At 41.6% G+C, this 20066-nt stretch overlaps 1 protein-coding gene across 5 annotated transcripts; it reads left to right on the plus strand.

Annotated features, from left to right (window-relative positions):
• Positions 1–54: 54 nt before the first annotated feature.
• Positions 55–19507, plus strand: AP4B1 (adaptor related protein complex 4 subunit beta 1). Of its 5 annotated transcripts, none has more exons than XM_049880028.1 (11): positions 55–248; positions 491–679; positions 2083–2307; positions 3005–3135; positions 3485–3632; positions 8321–8817; positions 10512–10595; positions 11739–11842; positions 12601–12808; positions 12994–13275; positions 13536–19507. In XM_049880028.1, the coding sequence occupies exons 2-11, from the start codon at positions 567–569 to the stop codon at positions 13958–13960; spliced, it is 2217 nt and encodes a 738-aa protein (XP_049735985.1). In that variant the 5' UTR covers positions 55–248; positions 491–566; the 3' UTR covers positions 13961–19507. The 5 variants fall into 5 exon arrangements, with proteins under 5 accessions (XP_049735985.1, XP_049735982.1, XP_049735983.1 ...); XM_049880025.1 differs by having other exon boundaries at positions 55–218; XM_049880026.1 differs by having other exon boundaries at positions 55–187.
• The last annotated feature ends 559 nt before the right edge of the window (positions 19508–20066 follow it).

Here is a 20066-nt window from a genome sequence, read left to right on the forward strand (position 1 = left end):
GATTTCCGATTGCCCATCACAGGGAGTTGGCGGCTGCGCCTTGAGGTGAAAGGTTGGGGGAAGGGCGCCCTGAGGTCGGGGTGTAGGCTCAGCTCCCTGCTCGCAGGGAGAGGGTGAATGGCAGCTGCTGTGTGTAGTCGCTCGGCTAAGGGGCGGGACTTCCGGAAAAGCCTGCTTGGGCCCATCGGTAACGACAACCACGCGTGGGCGCAAGAAAGGCTGGAGCTGGGGAGGAGGCTCTCCGGGCGGTCGGCGGTGGGGTTGGAAATCGGGCGGAGGGCCCAAAGGCCGTCTTTGCGGGTTCAGAGATGTATGGGCGGAGCGGACTAGCTTGGAGGTCGGGGGAAGGGCCTGAAAGGCCTGGAGTGTGGCTTTCCGGGGAGGGAAGAGGGTTGAATGGCCGAGAACCAGGGTTCGGGACCTGGGGTAGCCAAGGTTCGGGCGGCGTCACGCCTTCAGTTTCTTCGCTGACTGACTTTTTTTTACGCAGGTGCCCACATCAAGGGCCAGGAGCACGAGTTACCTGGGTAGGATTTGTGGGAACTACCCCGTGACTGTTCGAGAAGATGCCTTACCTTGGCTCGGAGGACGTGGTAAAGGAGCTGAAGAAGGCTATGTGTAACCCTCACATTCAGGCTGATAGGCTGCGTTACCGGAATGTCATCCAGCGAGTGATTAGGTATCGCTTGACTCCCTTAGCCTCCTAGCTCCCCCACTGCAGTCCCCATCAGGGCTGTCTATCCTGGGCCACTCAGAATGAGTCAATGAACTTACATACAAGGTAGTTTTATGACTTGATTTTTCATTTTGTTTGTTTGCGGTACCATCGCGGTCGCCTTTGTGGGACTTCTTTTACTATGCCACCAGGGTTTCCTTTTCAAATCACAGGCTTCACCAATTACACATACTAAAGGTGTCTGGATTTATAATATGTCTAGTCTAGACCTCATTTCTTAGCTTTATACCTGCGTATTCTACTACCTGCTTGGCATTTCCATTTGGATACCTCATCAAACACGTGTGCAAAATAGTGCTTACATCCTTCCCTCCTTCCCAAACCTACTCTTCTGCTTACATTTGTCTTGAATGTCTCCACCAAGCCAATCAAGCCATAAAGAAACTTGGGAGTCAGCTTTGATGACACTTGGTTCTTGCCTTCTCATGTCAGATGGTATGCATTTATAGTTTCTTTTTTAATTGGCACTGCTATTCTGGTTGAGGTCTTCCTTACCAAGGTCACTTTGCCTTCTCATTACAGTCAGAATAATTTTCTCTGTATGCAAACCTAAATACTTTATCGCCTAGAGTTGTGGTTCTCAAACTTTAGAATGTACAATAAGTCCTTTGGGATGCTTTTTTAAAAATGCTCGTGGAACCCAGTAATCTACATTTTTAACAAACATCCCAGTTGATTCTGATAGGAGACAACAATTTGAGAAACAGTGAATGGACAGAATAAAATCCAAGCTTCTTACCATAGCATCCAAGGAACACCCAACCTAATTCAACTACCTGTGTATAGACCCTCAAAAGTATGCCATTCTTGCTCATGTCTACATGCCTTATAGCATGTATCATTATCTCTCTTACCATGTCTGCCTAGTGAGCTCCTGCTCATTAAGCTAAAGTTATTTCCTCTGTGAAGAAAACTTCTGTTGGCTTCCTGGCAGTATCAATCTTCTGGATTCCCCTTGCACCTTGTACATTACTCCTATTATAATACTTTATTATATTGTACTGTAATTAGGGATGGTCTTGCCTGGCTTCTTACTATTGTGCTCCTAGAGGTCTGAAACCATCCCTTCTTCAAGATTATGTCCCCAGAGCATATCCCTGGAATGTAAAAGCTCAATTTCACTGGAATGTACAGGGGTTCAATAAGTGTTTGTTGAATATGAATGGAAAAACAATGTTTATTGTAGGCCCATGCTGTGAAGTATAATAGACGAGGTTACTCCTAGTTGCTTCCCTCTAACAGATCACAATCTGGTTGGATAACCGAGGCATGCATAAGTACAACTCCCTCTGTGTAGGTCGGGGATTTTATATTTTACTTCTTCCTGCCATGTGTCTTGGTTTCAGGCACATGACTCAGGGATTGGACATGTCCAGTGTTTTCATGGAAATGGTGAAGGCCAGTGCCACTGTAGATACTGTTCAGAAGAAGTTGGTTTATTTGTACATGTGCACATATGCCCCCCTGAAACCAGATCTGGCTCTCCTTGCCATCAATACACTGTGCAAAGACTGCTCGGACCCCAACCCAATGGTCCGAGGGCTGGCACTACGGAGCATGTGTAGCCTTAGGTGAGTATCCTCTTCCCTTGCCCCTTTCTCAACGGCTGATGAATTCAGTAGGACATGGGACAAATGGTTAATGAGTCCAATTTATTTGATCTCTTTAGTACTGGGGAAAACACTATTGTACCCTAAACTCAGATTTTTCTGCCATTGTTTGGCTTAATGAACTATATCATATGATTTTGTTAACGGTAGTTTTCCATTCTCACTTTCACTGAAATAGTCTTTGGTTTTGGTTAAAATTTTCTAAACACGAGTATGTATATATCTTTTGTATTGCTTTTGCAAGGAGTCCTGGTAGTGCAGTGGTTAAGCCTTCAGCTGCTAACTGAAAGCTCAGCGGTTCAAACCCTCTAGCTGCTCCACAGTAGAAAGATGTGGCAGTCTGCTTACCTAAAGATTATAGCATTGGAAACCCTGTGGGACAGTTCTGCTGTGTCCCGTAGGACCGCTATGAGTCCGAATCAACTCAACTGGCAACAGGTTTGGGTTTTTTTGGCTTGGTACTGCCTTTGCAGCATTATTCCAAATGAAAAGTCAAATTTTGGCTTTTTAAGTTTGGAAGAGGCTTTCTCTTAACTCTTTATGAATTGATAGATGCACATTCAAAAACTTACTAAATCTTCTGTTAAGTATGATAGGTGTTGAGTTATGTTAAAACTAGTGTTTCAGAATCTGGCTGACTCCAGAATGTGTTGTTTAGGATGCCTGGTGTGCAGGAATATATTCAACAGCCTATTCTCAATGGTCTACGGGATAAGGCTTCATATGTCAGGAGAGTAGCAGTCCTTGGCTGTGCCAAGATGCATAATCTTCAAGGAGACTCTGAAGTGGGTAAGTTTCAGTATAATCTATTGTGATCAATATTCATTTGAACCACCTATATGTATGACTTTGTAAAAGATAGTGTAGCTTTGGTAGAAAATAATAGTGTGGCCCCACTTCTATACATTTCTTTTTGAGTAAGATGCAGGACTTGATATTTTCTGAGATTAAAGAAGTCCTTTCTTCGAGGCCCAGTGAGCTCCTTTGCCCTAGTTATGTAGGCTAGAGATGATGATTTATTGTTTCTTTCATTTTGTCATTGTGTCAGTTTGTAGAAGCTCAGCTTTGTCTGCCTGGCTCTGTCTTTGTGATGCTGAAGCTTTTCTTCTTTACACAAGATCTCTGTTCTCTTTTGTAGATGGTGCCCTGGTAAATGAGTTATACAGTTTGCTGCGTGACCAGGATCCAATTGTGGTTGTGAACTGCCTGAGGTCGCTAGAGGAAATTCTGAAGCAGGAAGGGGGCGTTGTCATCAATAAGCCCATTGCCCATCATCTCTTAAATCGGTTTGGATGGCTCAGTGCTCCCTTTATTATGGGATCTGCATCCTGGTGGGATCTTGTTGATGTGTGGAATTAAGAAGAGGTCTTGAATAACTTCCGTTAGGTAGAAAAGAAAGCGAACCATAACCATTAACTGTGGTAAAAGGTTCTGCCCTCCTCTGCAATCATCTTGTCCCCAAAACTAAGCCGTTTAAAGCCGTTTATGCTGTCTTAAAATGTAGACAATCTGGATTCAGGATATACCGATCCCATCTTTGATCTTAGATGAGTGTGCATTTGTACTGTCATTTCATCTTGGAATTTAAAGCCTATTTTGTGTAAACTTTAAATAGTACATAAAAAGAATGATTCATTTTTGGCAGAGCTTATTTTTTTTTAATAATAATTTTTATTGTGCTTTAAGTGAAAGTTTACAAATCAAGTCAGTCTCTCACATAAAAACTTACATACACCTTATGATATATTCCCAATTACTCCCCCGCCCCACCATGAGACAGCCTGCTCCCTCCTTCTACTCTCTCTTTTCGTGACCATTTTGCCAGCTTCTAAGCCCCTCTACCCTCCCATCTCCTCTCCAGACAGGAGGTACCAACATAGTCTCAACTGTCCACCTGAACCAAGTAGCTCACGCCTCACCAGCATCCCTCTCCAACCCATTGTCCAGACCAATCCATGTCTGACGAGTTGGCTTTGGGGATGGTTCCTGTCCTGGGCCAACAGAAGGTCTGGGGGCCATGATCACCAGGGTCCTTCTAGTCTCAGTCATACCATTAAGTCTGGTCTTTTTATGAGAATTTGGGGTCTGCATCCCACTGTTCTGCTCCCTCAGGGGTTCTCTGTTGTGTTCCCTGTCAGGGTAGTCATCGGTTGTGGCCAGGCACCATCTAGTTCTTCTGGTTTCAGGGTGATGTAGTCTATGGTTCATGTAGTCCTTTCTGTCTCTTGGGCTTGTTATTATCTTGTGTTCATGGTGTTCTTCATTCTCCTTTGATCCAGGTGGGTTGAGACTCATTGATGCATCTTAGATGGCCGCTTGGTAGCATTTAAGACCCTAGACGCCACTCCTCAAAGTGGGATACAGAATGTTTTCTTAATAGATTTTATTATGCCAATTGACTTAGATGTCCCCTGAAACCATGGTCCCCAAACCCCTGCCCCTGCTTCGCTGACCTTCGAAGCATTCAGGAAACTTCTTTGGTTTGGTTTAGTTCAGTTGTGCCGACCTCCACTGTGTTAAGTGTTATCCTTCTCTTCACCTAAAGTAGTTCTTGTCTACTGTCTATTTAGTAGATACCCCTCTCCCACCCTCCCTCCCTCCCCCTTCTCGTAACCACAAAAGAGTGTGTTCTTCTCAGTTTAAACTGTTTCTCAAGATCTTATGATAGTGGTCTTACACAATATTTGTCCTTTTGCAACCGACTAATTTCACTCAGTGTAATGCCTTCCAGGTTTCGCCATGTTATGAAATGTGTCACAGGTTCATCACTGTTCTTTATCGATGTGTAGTATTCCATTGTGTGAGTAATTTATCCATTCATCCGTTGATGGGCACCTTGATTGGTTCCATCTTTTTGCAGTTGTAAACAGTGCTGCAATAAACATGGGCGTGCATATGTCTGTTCGTGTAAAGGCTCTTATTTCGCTAGGATATATTCTGAGGAGTGAGATTGCTGGGTCATATGGTAGTTCTATTTCTAGCTTTTTAAGGAAGCGCCAAATCAATTTCCAAAGTGGTTGTACCATTTTACATTCCCACCAGCAGTGTGTAAGTGTTCTAATCTCTCCACAGCCTGTCCAACATTTATTATTTTGTGTTTTTGGGATTAGTGTCAGCCTCATTGGAGTAAGATGGAATCTCATTGTAGTTTTGATTTGCATTTCTCTAATGGCTAATGATTGAGAGCATTCCTCATGTATCTGTTAGCCGCCTGAATGTCTTTTTTTGTGAAGTGCCTGTTATATCCTTTGCCCATTTTTTAATTGGGTTATTTGTCTTTTTGTGGTTGAGTTTTAGCAGAGCCATGTAGATTTTAGAGATCAGGCGCTGGTCGGAAATGTTGTAGCTGAAAATTTTTTCCCACTCTGTAGGTGGTCTTTTTACTCTTTTGGTGAAGCCCTTAGATGAGCATAGGTGTTTGATTTTTAGGAGCTCCCAGTTATCTGGTTTCTCCTTGGCATTTTTGATAATGTTTTGTATTCTGTTTATGCCATGTATTAGGGCTCCTAACGTCCCTATTTTTTCTTCCATGATCTTTATCGTTTTAGATTTTATGTTTAGGTCTTTGATCCATTTAGAGTTAGTTTTTGTGCATGGTGTGAGGTATGGGTCCTGTTTCATTTTTTTTGCAGATAGATATCCAGTTATGCCAGCACCATTTGTTAAAAAGACCATCTTTTCCCTAATTAACTGACACTGGGCCTTTGTCAAATATCAGCTGCTCATATGTGTATGCATTTATATTTGGATTCTCAATTCTGTTCCATTGGTCTATGTGTCTGTTGTTGTACCAGTACCAGGCTGTTTTGACTACAGTGGCGGTATAAAAAATCAGGTAGAGTATGTCCTCCCACTTTGTTCTTCTTTTTTAGTAATGCTTTACTTATCCTGGGCTTTTTTCCCTTCCGTATGAAGTTGGTGATTTGTTTCTCCATCTCATTAAAAAATGCTGTTGGAATTTGGATCAGAAGTACATTGTATCTATAGGTGGCTTTTGGTAGAATAGACATTTTTACAATATTAAGTCTTCCTATCCATGAGCAAGGTATGTTTTTCCATTTATGTAGGTCCCTTTTGGTTTTTGCAGTAGTTCCTTGTAGATTTTTTTGTATAGGTCTTTTACATCTTTGGTAAGATTTATTCCTAAGTATTTTATCTTCTTGGGGGCTACCGTGAATGGTATTGATTTGGTGATCTCCTCTTCGGTGTTCTTTTTGTCGATGTAGAGGAGTCCAACTGATTTTTCTCTGTTTATCTTGTAACCTGATACTCTGCCGAACTCTTAGTTTCAGTAATTTTCTTGAGAATTCCTTAGGGTTTTCTGTGTATAAGTCATGTCATCTGCAAATAGAGATAATTTTACTTCTTCCTTGCCAATCTGGATGCCCTTTATTTCTTTATCCAGCCTAATTGCTGTGGCTAGGACCTCCAGCACAATGTTGAATAAGAATGGTGATAAAGGGAATCCTTGTCTGGTTCGTGTTCTCAAGGGAAATGCTTTCAGGCTCTCTCCATTTAGGATGATGTTGGCTGTTGGCTTTGTATAAATGCCCTTTATTATGTTGAGGAATTTTCCTTCTATTCCTATTTTGCTGAGAGTTTTTATCACGAATGGGTGTTAGACTTTCTCAAATGCCTTTTGTGCATCAATTGATAAAATCCTGTGGTTCTTGTCCTTTGTTTTATTTATGTGGTGGATTACATTAACTGTTTTTCTAATATTGAACCATCCTTGCATACCTGGTATAAATCCCTCTTGGTCATGGTGGATTATTTTTTTTTGATATGTTGTTGAATTCTGTTGGCTAGAATTCTGTTGAGGATTTTTGCATCTATGTTCATAAGAGATATAGGTCTGTAATTTTCTTTTTTTGCGGTATCTTTACCTGGTTTTGGTATCAGGGTTATGCTGGCTTCATAGAATTAGTTAGGTAGTATTCCGTCTTTTTCTATGCTTTGAAATACCTTCAGTAGTAATGGGGTTAACTCTTCTCTGAAAGTTTGGTAGAACTCTGCAGTGAAGCCATCCGGACCAAGGCTTTTTTTTTTTTTGTTGGGAGTTTTTTTGATTACCTTTTCAATCTCTTTTTTTGTTATGTGTCTATTTAGTTCTACTTCTGTTTGTGTTAGTTTAGGTAGGTAGTGTATTTCTAGGAATTCATCCATTTCTTCTAGGTTTTCAAGTTTGCTAGAGTACAATTTTTCATAGAAATCTGATATGATTCTTTTAATTTCAGTTGGGTCTGTTGTGATATGTCCCATCTCATTTCTTATTCAGGTTATTTGTTTCTTTTCCTGTATTTCTTTAGTCAGTCTGGCCAGTGGTTTATCAATTTTGTTAATTTTTTCAAAGAACCAGCTTTTGGCCTTGTTAACTCTTTCAATTGTTTTTCTGTCTCTAAGTCATATAATTCTGTGCTAATTTTTATTATTTGTTTTCTTTTGGTCCCTGATGGTTTCTTTTGTTGCTCTCTTTCTATTTGTTCAAGTTGTAGGGACAGTTCTTTGATTTTGGCTTTTTCTTCTTTAAGTATGTTTGCCTTTATTGATATAAATTGATCTCTGAGCACTGCTTTCGCTGTGTCCCAAAGGTTTTGATAGGAAGTGTTTCCAGTCTCGTTAAATTCTATGAATTTCTTTATTCCCTCCTTAATGTCTTCTATAAGCCTGTCCAAGTATGTGATTTCTTTTCCTTGGTTTTTCTGTTATTGATTTCTACTTTTATGGCCTTATGGTCTGAGAAGATGCTTTTTAATATTTCCATGTTTTGGATTCTGCTAAGGCTTGTTTTATGACCTAATATGTGATGTGCACTAGAAAAGAAAGCATACTTCGCATCTGTTGGGTGGAGTGTTGGCAGAGCCTATTTTTAAGAATTCTTCCCTTGTTATGTGCAGCCAACTGGTAACATCGCAGTAGCCTGGAGACTGTCCTCATTCTGTTGCTAAAATAGTGTTTTTCCTCTTTCGTATAGAATATCAAAACTGGACCAGTGGGGCCAGGGTGAAGTACTGAACTTTCTGCTACGCTACCAGCCCCGCAGTGAGGAGGAGCTGTTTGACATTCTCAATCTGTTGGACAGCTTTCTCAAGAGCAGTAGTCCAGGTGTGGTGATGGGGGCCACCAAACTCTTTCTGATCTTGGCCAAAAACTTCCCTCATGTACAAAAGGATGTGCTTGTGCGAGTCAAGGGACCTTTGCTTGCTGCCTGTTCCTCAGAGAGCCGCGAGCTCTGTTTTGCTGCCCTCTGCCATGTGCGCCAGATCTTGCATAGTTTGCCAGGTCACTTTAGTAGCCACTACAAGAAGTTTTTTTGCTCCTACTCGGAGCCCCACTACATCAAGCTGCAGAAGGTGGAGGTGCTGTGTGAGCTGGTGAATGATGAGAACGTGCAGCAGGTGCTGGAAGAGCTCCGAGGGTACTGCACTGACGTGTCTGCCGACTTCGCACAGGCCGCCATCTTTGCCATAGGTAGGTATCTACTGCCTTTCCTTCCTGAGTCCCTAGACCAGCCAGCTAGGAAGCTGTGGCCAGAGGAGTTCTGGAGAGCAAAAGGAACGAATCTTGCCTCAGAGACAAGGTACCCTGGACCAAAGACTCAGTCAGTGGCTACAAACAAGGATGCAGGGAGTTTGCCTTGTTTTTAAGACTGGGCTTGCCATATCTCCCAGGATAGAGAACACATGTGTCTTGCTTGTTATCTCCCCACCTTTACACCTTCTTTTCAAGGAGCCCTGGTGGCTTAACTTAAGCTGCAACATTAGAATTTATATTGCCTTTTGTTATCTACCGTCCAGAATGCTTCCCTGTACATCATACCACGGTCTTTTGGGGCAGTTGGGCAAAAGGACAATTTTTTTTTATTATTATTAACTTTGGGAATAGTACTTTTTTTTTTTAATTCATTAATTGTGCTTTGGGTGAAAGTTTACAATCAAGCCAGTCCCTCATACAAAAAGCCATATAGACCCCACCATGCACTCCCAGCTGCTCTCCCCTTAATGAGACAGCACATTCCTCCTCACTACCCTGTATTCACCATGTCCATTCAACCAGCTCCTGTCCCCCTCTTCCTTCTCATCTTGCCACAAGGCAGGAGTCGCCCACATAATCTCATGTGTCTACGTGAGCCACGAAGTTCACTCCTCACCAGCATCGTTGTCTGTCCTATAGTCCAGGCCAATCCCTGTCTGTAGAGTTGGTTTCTGGAATGGTTCCAATCTTGGACTATCAAAGGGCCCAGGGACCATGACCGTCAGGATCCCTCTAGTCTCAGTCAGACCATTAAGCCTGGTCTTTTTACAAGAATTTAAGATCTGCATCCTACTATTCTCTTCCTGCTCCATCAGGGATTCTCTGTTTTGTTCCCTGTTAAGAGGACAAATTTTATTAACATCATGTTAAAAATAAGAAACCCAGACACAAAAAGATTATTAATTTGCCCACAGATCATATAATTCTGGAACTAGGACTGGAAGCCAGTGCTTCTGACTCAGAGCCTGGTATCAGTTTACCACCAGTCATTTATCAGGCTTCAACCATGGGCTATGTATTGTGTGGAGTACAGGTTAACACAGAATAGATCTTAAATCCGTAGACATTTTCCTACTGCTCTGTCAAGAACTTAAGGCTGGAGTGATTCATAAAATGAAATTAGCCAGAGAGCTAAGTTTTGGAGGGCTTCAAGTAGAGAAGGCGGAGGAACTCTCATATTTGGAATAAACTATGGTTATTTGTAGGGACAGAGAAGCGGGAGCAAAGAGGAAAGTAGGAACCCTGTGGTCAGCAGACTGCTGTCAGGTGTTCTCAGCAGGAACGCTCCTGTGTGGCCTCGCTGCACTAAGCAGCATGCCTCATGTCTTGCTGCCATGTAAATACCTTTGTACTGAATGTTTCCCACTCTGTTCAATGGGAAATTCTTCTTCCATGAACTTCCGATTTTCTAGTGGTTAATTTAAAAAAATAATAATAATAAAATCATTTTTAACAAAATTACCTTTACAGCAAACTTAGAATCTTCTTTAAAAAGCAAGGGGTACCTTTTTTGTTTGTTTGTTTTTTAAGATATTTCTAGTCCTCTTTCTTTGGCTGGTGGGAAGTGATTTCAGTGTGAGGTCCTGGTGTTTGACCTGATACCTTTCTCTCTGCATTCTGTTCCTCTGTAGGTGGCATTGCCAGGACCTACACAGATCAGTGTGTGCAGATTCTAACAGAGTTGCTGGGCCTTCGACAGGAGCATATCACTACAGGTAATGGCTACCCTTCCAGAATTTTTTGTAAAGGGCCTGGTCTATGGTATTTGCTCAAAAAATATTTACTGTTAAATAAATCATACAGAGTTTATTAAAAGTCTTCCTTGCATTATTATCTGTTCCTGTTGGAGAGGAAAGATCTAATAGGGTAGAGAGTCTACAGACTGCCACAAGTTTATAGAGCAGTACTGTAGATAATGGATGACCTTGGCTTGTTATCTTCCTACCGTTTCCCCCTCCTTTTTCAAGGAGCCCTGGTGGTGCCAACAAAAGATTGGCAGTTTGAACCCAACCAGTGGCTCTGCAGGAAAAAGACCTGGCCATCTACTGCCATAGAGATTACAGCAAAGCATTTCTGTTCTGTCACATGGGCCACTATGAGTCAAGATCGACTCAAAGGCGGCCAACAACAATAACTACCTCTAAGAAGTCACTAGGTGGTGCAGATGGTTAAGTGCTCAGCTAACCAGTTGAAAAGTTGGCAGTTCGAATCCACCCAGAGGCACCTCAGAAGAAAGGCCTGGTGATCTACTTCTGAAAGATCACAGCCATTGCAAACCTTATGGAGCACAGTTCTACTCTGAAACACATGGGGTTGCCATGAGCCAGAACTTATTCAACGGCAACTGGTACCCCCTTTTTTTGCTTTATGGAAGTCTACTATAGGCCATGTTATCCAGGGCCGGGACAAGAGTAAGGCGGATGAGATGCCTCAATTGAAAATTTAAGGAGACACCCAGTTTTAGGTTTGCACAGGTGCCAACTGACTGCCTCCTTATATTTTGCACCCTGTGCATATTGCTCACCTCACCTTAGCCCTGGCTCTGGTGGCTCCATTTATACTGTCTTCAGAGTTATCAGTCAACAACAACACAACCTCATGTTTGCATACATCTTTAATTTTCCAAAGTACTTTCCCATTCATTAGCTCATTTATTCTTACGGCAGTCTATTAAGAGCAACATTCATTCAAGAAATTAATGCCCATGTTAGACACTTCTCAGATAATCATCGACCACGCCTTCAACACCCATTTTCCAGAAATTCACCCAGGAATCTAATGTGAGTACATATTGCTTAAAATTTCTTTCAGCATGGAGGCGCTAACCTTGTGATCTTGTGTTTTGGGCTGTGTTGTAGCGGTGGTGCAGACTTTCCGAGACCTGGTTTGGTTGTGCCCTCAGTGTACCGAAGCTGTGTGTCAGGCCCTGCCCGGCTGTGAGGAGAACATTCAAGATAGCGAGGTAGACTATACTCCTCCTTTTCTTCTAGGCAGAGGGGAAATGCTTGAGACCCTGCCCTCTGAAATGGAATTACAGTATTCTTTCTACCCAGCGTCTGAAGTGGACACCCAGAGTTGATTGCTGTCTCAGATTCTCTTTTAGGTGTAAATGGGTTATAAATTGTAAAAAATGAGGGTTTATTTATGGTTTTTATTACACATACTTTGATACTGTTGTTTTCTTGAACAGTTTTAAGTAAGAGGTTTAGACCATGGAGTTTTCAGCTGGAATGAGACTCAGAATCACCTGCAGAATTTGTATAAAGCTTTGAACTTCACCCCACCCAGGTCTACTGACTTAAATCTTCAGGGGTGAGGGGCCTAGACACATATATTTTTAAGAAGCTTCGCAGATTTCCCTAAGTTAATAACTGGTTTTATGAAGTAATTTGTAGAGATTATTTTAGTAGCTTCCACTGAAATGAAACATTTAAACTCCAAACTGAGACAGAGGCCCTAAAGCTGAGGAACCCTTATAGCTTAACAACATAGGTGTGAGTCTTGAAACTGTCTCTAGTTTCCTTCCTTTTTGTGCCTTGGATTTTCATCCCTGTTTGTTGTAGAGGGTACAGTAGGTGAATTGATACAAGCTGAAGTAGATAAAAGATTACACCTTTTCTGCTGGCACTAGGGAAAAAGCAAAACCAGCAATTGTCTACTGTTGCCTGTGTTCTGGATAGCCAAGTGTTGAGTACCAGTTCTTCTTCCTTCATTTTCTAGGGGAAACAGGCACTTATTTGGCTACTTGGGGTCCACGGGGAAAGAATTCCCAATGCTCCTTATGTGTTGGAGGACTTTGTAGAGAATGTGAAGTCAGAAACGTTTTCAGCTGTGAAGATGGAGCTACTCACTGCGCTGCTGCGCCTTTTCCTCTCACGACCTGCTGAATGCCAGGACATGCTGGGGCGTTTGTTATATTACTGCATAGGTAGGTTCTTCAGAAGGAAATAGTACTTACCTGAACCCACAATTGAAATTCTCACAGCTTCTATTGTTCGGTAGTCAGGTCTGGGACATGAGAAGAAAAAGTGGATGTTTTCTAGTTTCCTCCCTCCATTTTTTTTCCTGTTATGTTTTTGTTTTTAATTAACTCAACCTGTTTTTTTACCTCAGAGGAAGAAAAGGATATGGCCGTACGGGACCGAGGTCTCTTCTATTATCGCCTTCTCTTGGCCGGTATTGATGAAGTTAAGCAGATCCTGTGCAGCCCTAAATCTGACCCTTCTCTTGGACTTTTGGAGGATAAGGCAGAAAGACCTGTGAATAGCTGGGCCTCAGACTTCAACACACTAGTGCCAGTATATGGCAAAGCCCGCTGGGCAACCATCTCTAAACTCCAGCGGACAGAGCGCCATGGCCCAGAGCTTCCTAACCCTGCCTCCTTTGCTACATCAGGTAAAAATAGCCCTTATGTTACATTTTATCATAGTAAATCTTTATTTTTTGCAATGACTAATAGAAAGTAGTGTCCTAGCTAAATCTCAGACTGTTACCTGCGTTTGAGCCTTTGTGAACAAGAAAGATATTTGTCATTCATTATTTAAGCCATTTATCCAAAGATAAAAATCACATTGTGTACTTTGAAGAATTTAAATTAAAAATGTAGCTCCTATAGATTGAAAACTTCACTTACACAAGCTTTCTGACCCTCTTAGGACCCTTGATTCCTGAAGAGAACAAGGAGCGGATACAAGAACTCCCTGACTCTGGAGCCCTGACACTAGTCCCCAATCACCAGATCACTGCTGAATGTTTTGAGAAAACTTGGCTTAGCCTCAAAGTTGCTCATCAGCAAGTGTTGCCTTGGCAGGGAGCAGTCCATCCTGACACCCTCCAGATGGCCCTGCAAGTAGTGAACATCCAGACCATCGCAATGAGCAGGCCCGGGGCGCAGCCGTGGAAAGCCTATCTCAGTGCTCAGGATGACAGTGGCTGCCTGTTCTTAACGGAACTACTGCTGGACCGTGAACACGTGGAAATGCAGGTCTCTGTGAAACAAAATGAGGCGAGGACTGAGACACTGAGCAGTTTTATTTCCGTGTTAGAAACTGTGATCGGAACAATTGGAAACATAAAATAATAGCAGATTCTGGCTGCTTGTCCCAAGATGGATAGCTGTCAAGAGTTCCTTAATGTTTCTTATTAGAGCTGTTTATAAATCCATATGATATCAGATGCAAAGGAGAACGGGGAAATCTAGGAATCAGGATTCTTAACGTTGTTTTTTTGTTTTTTTTGTACTTTAGATGCAGATTTACAGTGCAGATTAGTTTCTCGTTAAACAATGCACATATCGTAACATTGGTCGCCACCACCATGACATATCAACACTCTCCCGTCTTGACCTTGGGTTCCCCATTACCAGCTTTCCTGTTCTGTCCTGTCCTGCCTTCTCATCCTTGCCCCTGAGCTGGTGTGCCCATTTATTCTCATTTTGTTTTATGGGCATGTCTAATCTTTGGCTGAGGGGTGGAAACCTCAGGAGTGACTTCAGGACTAAGTTAAAAGGGCGTCTGGGGGGCATACTTTCGGGGTTTCTCCAGTCTGTATCAGACAGTAAGTCTGGTCTTTTTTTGTGAGTTAGAATTTTGCACTACATTTTTCTCCAGCTCTGTTCAGGACCCTCTATTGTAATTCCTGTTAGTCAGTGGTGGTAGCCAGGCACCATCTAGTTGTGTTGGACCCAGTCTGCTGGAGGCCGTGGTGGTTGTGGTCCATTAGACCTTCGGACTTCCCCTGTGTCTTTGGTTTTCTTCATTCTCTCTTGCTGCAGATGGGGTGGGACCCACGAACATATCTTAGATGGCCGCTCACAAGCTTTTAAGACCCGAGGTGCTACTCACCAAAGTAGAATGTAGAACATTTTCTTTATAAACTGTGTTATGCCACTTGAGCTAGATGTCCCACAAGACATGGTCCCCAGCCCTCAGCCCAGTAATTCAGTTCCTCAGGGAGTTTAGATGTGTCTAAGAAGCTTCCATGACCTTGCCTTAGTCAAGTTGTACTGCCATCTCCAGTGTCGTGTACTGTCTTACCCTTCACCAAAGTTACCACTTAACCTGTTGTCTAGTTAGAGTTTTTTCCTCCTCATCCATTCTGTCCCTAGTAACCATCAAAGATTGTTTTTCTGTTCATAAACCTTTTCATGAGTTTTTATAATAGTGGTCTCATACAGTATTTGTCCTTTTGTAATTGACTTATTTCACTTAGCATAACGCCCTCCAGATTCATCCATGTTGTGAGGTGTTTCACAGATTCATCATTGTTCTGTATCATTGCGTAGTATTCCATTGTGTGTATGTACCATAGTTTGTTTATCCATTCATCTGTTGATGGACACCTAGGTTGTTTCCATCGTTTTGCTATTGTGAATAATGCTGCAGTGAGCATGGGTGTGCATATGTCTATTCATATGATGGCTTTTATTTCTCTAGGATATAATCCTAGGAGTGGGATTGCTGGATCGTATAAGGATTCTTATGTTTTCTTCTAAAAACTGTTGACTTATATCTTTTATGCCTGTTGGCAAATGGCCCTACTTTTCCATGGTTAATATTGGTAACGGATATTACGGTTTGGGGATGGGGCGAGAATAGGATCTGGAGTTTTTTCTAATCAATTTGTGAATACTGATTCTCTTACATAGGGGTCATTTTTTCTAACCCTGGATTATTGAGATAAACTCTTGACTGTTCTCATATTTCCCATCATGCTTTTTAGGCCAGAGTCTGAAGTCCTTAGTGTGGCATCTGATGTCCTTTATGATCTGTGTTCTGCTTACCTCTTCCGTGTCATGTCTCACCACTACCAAAAGACACCCTCTGTTCCGGCAAAAGCGAACTGCAATTTCCTGAATGTAATAGGCTCTCTCTCACCTCTGCATTGGCAGCTGCTTCTATTTCTTGCCTAGAACATTTCCTCACCCCCATATCTTTTTTATGTAAGTAACAGTGCTCAGCTTAGTTATGAACTCCTTCAGGAAGTTTTGTGTGATCCTCATTGCCTTCATTGGGGTCTCCTTCAAGCTGTCGAAGCAGCCAATGCATATCTCTAAGTATTACAATTACTTATTACAATTGTTTGTTGAGATTGATTATTTTCTTGTCTTTCTTCCTCACTTTTAATTTTATTTATACTTGGCCATATTTTATATATTAATTGAGACAACTTATGGTAAGAACAGATAAAATGATGGTAAACTATGAATAAGACGAGAGAATCCAGAACAGGGAAAATGAAAATACCAGTTAAGACCAGCTGGGGTGGAGATGGGGAGGTACACAAATGTATAGGCTGCAAGGGCCTATGTAGTTGATATAGTTGAGCCTCAGATTTGGCTCTATGAGAAAGCTGGCAGTTGGAGTGAAGGGAAGCAGATAAATGATTGTTATTAGAGATATATAGTTGTCATCAGAGAGGAAGAAACTTTCCAATTTTAATTTCTAAAAAATTGCCATGTGGTTTCACATAGTTGGCACTGAGTCATACGTACAAGATTGCTGTGGGAACTTAGTAAAGAGTTTCACTTGACTTTCTTACGTTGTTCTTCAATGAAAGCAGAGAGCATCGCAAACTTGGGGCTTGATGAAGGCGTTTCTTCAAGGGCTTGAGAGAACATGACCTGAGTGTATAGCCTTCAGCAACCAGCCAAATTTAAGTACTTCTGCTGTCTAGATAAATAGATGGGCCGCATATCCTTTAGATATTTTTTCACCCATCACTTTTCTCAATGAGGCCATTAATAGACATAATAACACTGTTGAATTTTCTGGTAAGGGCCTGGGTTTTGTGAGTTGTTTGTTAAACAGCTTTCCCCCTGCACAATTTCTAAGGACAGTGATTGTCTTTGTATCTTCACAATGTCTGCCATGTAGTAATAATTACTCACTAATTTTTTAAGTATTTATTGAATGAATAAGTAATTAGCTTAAGTGTACTATAAAGTATGTTTTGTTATATCAACTCTACAGAAAATAATGGAATTCCATCTAGACCCAGGTTTCTCAACAGCAGCACTACTAACATTTGGGGCCAGATAATTCTTTGTTTTGGGGGGTACCCCTGTGCATTATAGGATGATAATTGGCATGGTTGGCCTCTACCCGATAGATGCCAGTACAACCCCAAGTCGTAACCGTTAAAAATGTCTCCAGACATTGCCAGAGATTCCCACCAGTTGAGAACCACTGATTTATATCCTACCATGTATCCCCAGGAACTAGATGGGGAGGGATCAGAACAGCTTCAGAATTGTTTTTTCCATATTTTGACTTGTTCAGTTAAACTGTGGCTATTTAATTAGGTACTAAAAGAAATAGAAGTGTGAAGTGCTGCCAATTTAAAGTGTTATATAAGGGAATAGGATGCAGGTGGTAGAAATTGAGTAAACTGATTTTTTGATATTAAAGACTACAACTGACATGATAACCTAAGGAAAATTAGGTATGGCTCAGCAGTCAAATAAGTGATGTTACTAAGGTGATCCCAACTATTGGAACTATTAGAAGATTAAGTTCTATTTGGTTGCTTTTCTATGCAACCAAACCCAACAGCAGTGGGTTTGGTTGCATTTTTATAATAAAAGAGGCATAACATAATATGAAATTGTTGCTTTTGGAAAGTGTAATTTTAAAATGATCGCAATGAAGATTTATTTTGACTGTAGCCTGGTTCTACCAATTTATAAGCAAAATGACCAAAGCTTGAGTATACTATGAAGTTAATTTTTTAATATTCCTTACTATGGTTTGATGATGTGATATAAGTGGGCATTCGTCTTTTAAATCCATAGAAGACGTTGATGCTGTGCTTTTAGAACAACGGCCTTCTAATGTCTGAGCAGTATGTGACGCATGTAATGAGTATCCAGGAATGACAGCAGTGCGTGGAACATTGCAGAGGCAATCATTTACATGGCTCCTGACCTTAATTCCACTGCTGGACTAGTGACTGTTATCTATGTTCATAACCCCTCCCCCTTTCTTTATAGGAGTTCTATCATAATTATTTTATCCCTTTCACACTAATGTATATTGGGTGATGGGGATTGGTGGGTAAATAACTCGTGTTTTTAGTTTCCGTCGCTGTCAGGTCAAGTCGATTCTGACTCATGGTGACTCCATGTGTTAACAGAATAGAACTGCTCCATGGGGTTTTCTTGGCTTTAATCTTAATGGAAGCAGATCGCTAGGTCCTTTGTCCTGCTGTGCCACTGGGTAGATTTGAATCGTCAACCTTTTTTTTTTAGATTAGTAGTCAAGGCAAACCTTTTGTGCCACTCAGGGACCTTGTTTTCTTAGTTATAGGTCTCCATACTGAGAGGAGTTGTACCCAACTATCCTCACCCACATGCCGACCTGGTGCAGATGATGACTTCGAGGCAGTGATACAATTAGATGAAACTTTTGGGGGAGGAATGTAAATTATTGTGGCCAGGTGGCAAGAGAAGCAAGTGGTAGTGAAAAATGCTGGCCTCGTCATTTTCCAGTAATAATTTGTTGTTGTTAGGTGCCCTTGAGCCGGTTCTGACTCACAGCGACCCTGTGTACAACAGAACGAAACACTGCCCAGTCCTACGCCGTCCTCAAGACTGTTTGTTGCTGTGCTTGAGCCCATTGTTGCAGCCGCTGTGTCAGTTCATCTCATTGAGGGTCTTCCTCTTTTTCGCTGACCCTCTACTTTACCAAGCATTATGTCCTTCTCCAGGGACTGGTCCCTCCTAATAACATGTCCAAAGCACATGAGATGAAGTCTCGCCACCTTCGCTTCTAAGGAGCATTTTGGCTGTACTTCTTCCAAGACAGATTTATTTGTTCTTCTGACAGCCTATGGTATATTTATTATTCTTCATCAACACCATGATTCAAAGGCATGAATTCTTCTTTGGTCTTCCTTATTCATTGTCCAACTTTTGCGTGCATGTGAGGCGATTGAAAACACCGTGGCTTAGGTTAGGGGCACCTTAGTCCTCAAAGTGACATCTTAGCTTCTTAACACTTTAAGGAGGTCTTTTGTAGCAGATTTGCCCAATGCAAATACATCATTTGATTTCTTGACTGCTGCTTCCATGGGTGTTGATTATAGATCCAAGTAAAATGAAATTCTTGACAGTCTTTTCTCCATTTATCATGATGTTGCTTATTGGTCCAGTTGTGAGGATTTTTGTTTTCTTTATGTTGAGGTATAATCCATACCAAAGGCTGTAGTCTTTGATCAGTCAGTAATAATGAGGAGCACAATATTAGAACTGTTGAAGTATGAAGGTATGTGGGTTGGGAGAAAGGAGTGGTTTGGCAGAGTGCTATGTGGAAGGCCCAAAGAGGAGGAAACAGGAGGAAAATTTATTTCACATTGCCCATAAGAGAGGATGCTCTTTATATAATATAATCTTACAACATTGGTTATATAAGATAATGCAAAGAAGTCAAGATTAGATCCCAATGTGGCATTTTCTCATAAATGTATCAATAGTGAAATGTGGAAGATGGTTTATTATTGTGGGAAAAGTATGAGTTTTGAGTGAGACAGACTTAGATTTAAATTTCTATTCTGCCACTTAACTGATTTGTGGACTTGGGCAAGCTCTTTAACACCAGTTTGGTGGTCTCTTAAAATAATATAAACATTCTTTGTTTGCATTTGTATATTGTTTTGGGAGTATGTTGTAAATTTATTTGATACTGTGATGAGCTGGAGATGAAAAATAAAAAGTAAGTTCATTCAGGGCTATAGTTCAGTAAATAATGGGCATATACCCAGTGATGTTTTCATAAGCTTCATTAGTTACACAATAATTGACATGGAGAGGAAAAGGTAAAATTTCATCTTGGACCCGTTCCACAACCCCCACCCACACAATGTTCTTTGACCCCAGGTGAGTCGACACAGAGATTTCTTCTATGCCCATAGAGCCCACTTGATACGCCATGGGTGATGGGAAACAAAGGGGGCCACAGGCCTGAAGCTTACATGGTTGGGAAATTGGAAGGGTCTATGTGGTAAGGAAAAGGGGAAGGGGAGGAAGAGGGAGGCTCCTTGATGCAGTCTGGGCTCAAGATGTGTGATGGTCTTGTGGTCCGGTTTTTTTTTTTTTAGGTGAAGGTTTACAGAGCAAGTTAGTTTCTCAATAAACAATACACATATTGTTTTGTGACATTGATTGCCACCCCCATGACATGTCCACACTT

This window comes from Elephas maximus, chromosome 3, assembly GCF_024166365.1.
Source record: "Elephas maximus indicus isolate mEleMax1 chromosome 3, mEleMax1 primary haplotype, whole genome shotgun sequence".
In the NCBI taxonomy this organism is placed as follows: Eukaryota; Metazoa; Chordata; class Mammalia; order Proboscidea; family Elephantidae; genus Elephas; species Elephas maximus.

What these genes read in the sequence shown, in the direction of transcription:
- AP4B1 (XM_049880028.1), top strand. Translation starts at nt 567, where the DNA reads ATGCCTTACCTTGGCTCGGAGGACGTGGTAAAGGAGCTGAAGAAGGCT. An exon ending in AGAACATTCAAGATAGCGAG is followed by an intron (nt 11,843 to 12,600) that starts GTAGACTATACT and finishes TTCATTTTCTAG; the next exon opens with GGGAAACAGGCACTTATTTG. An exon ending in TGCCTCCTTTGCTACATCAG is followed by an intron (nt 13,276 to 13,535) that starts GTAAAAATAGCC and finishes TGACCCTCTTAG; the next exon opens with GACCCTTGATTCCTGAAGAG.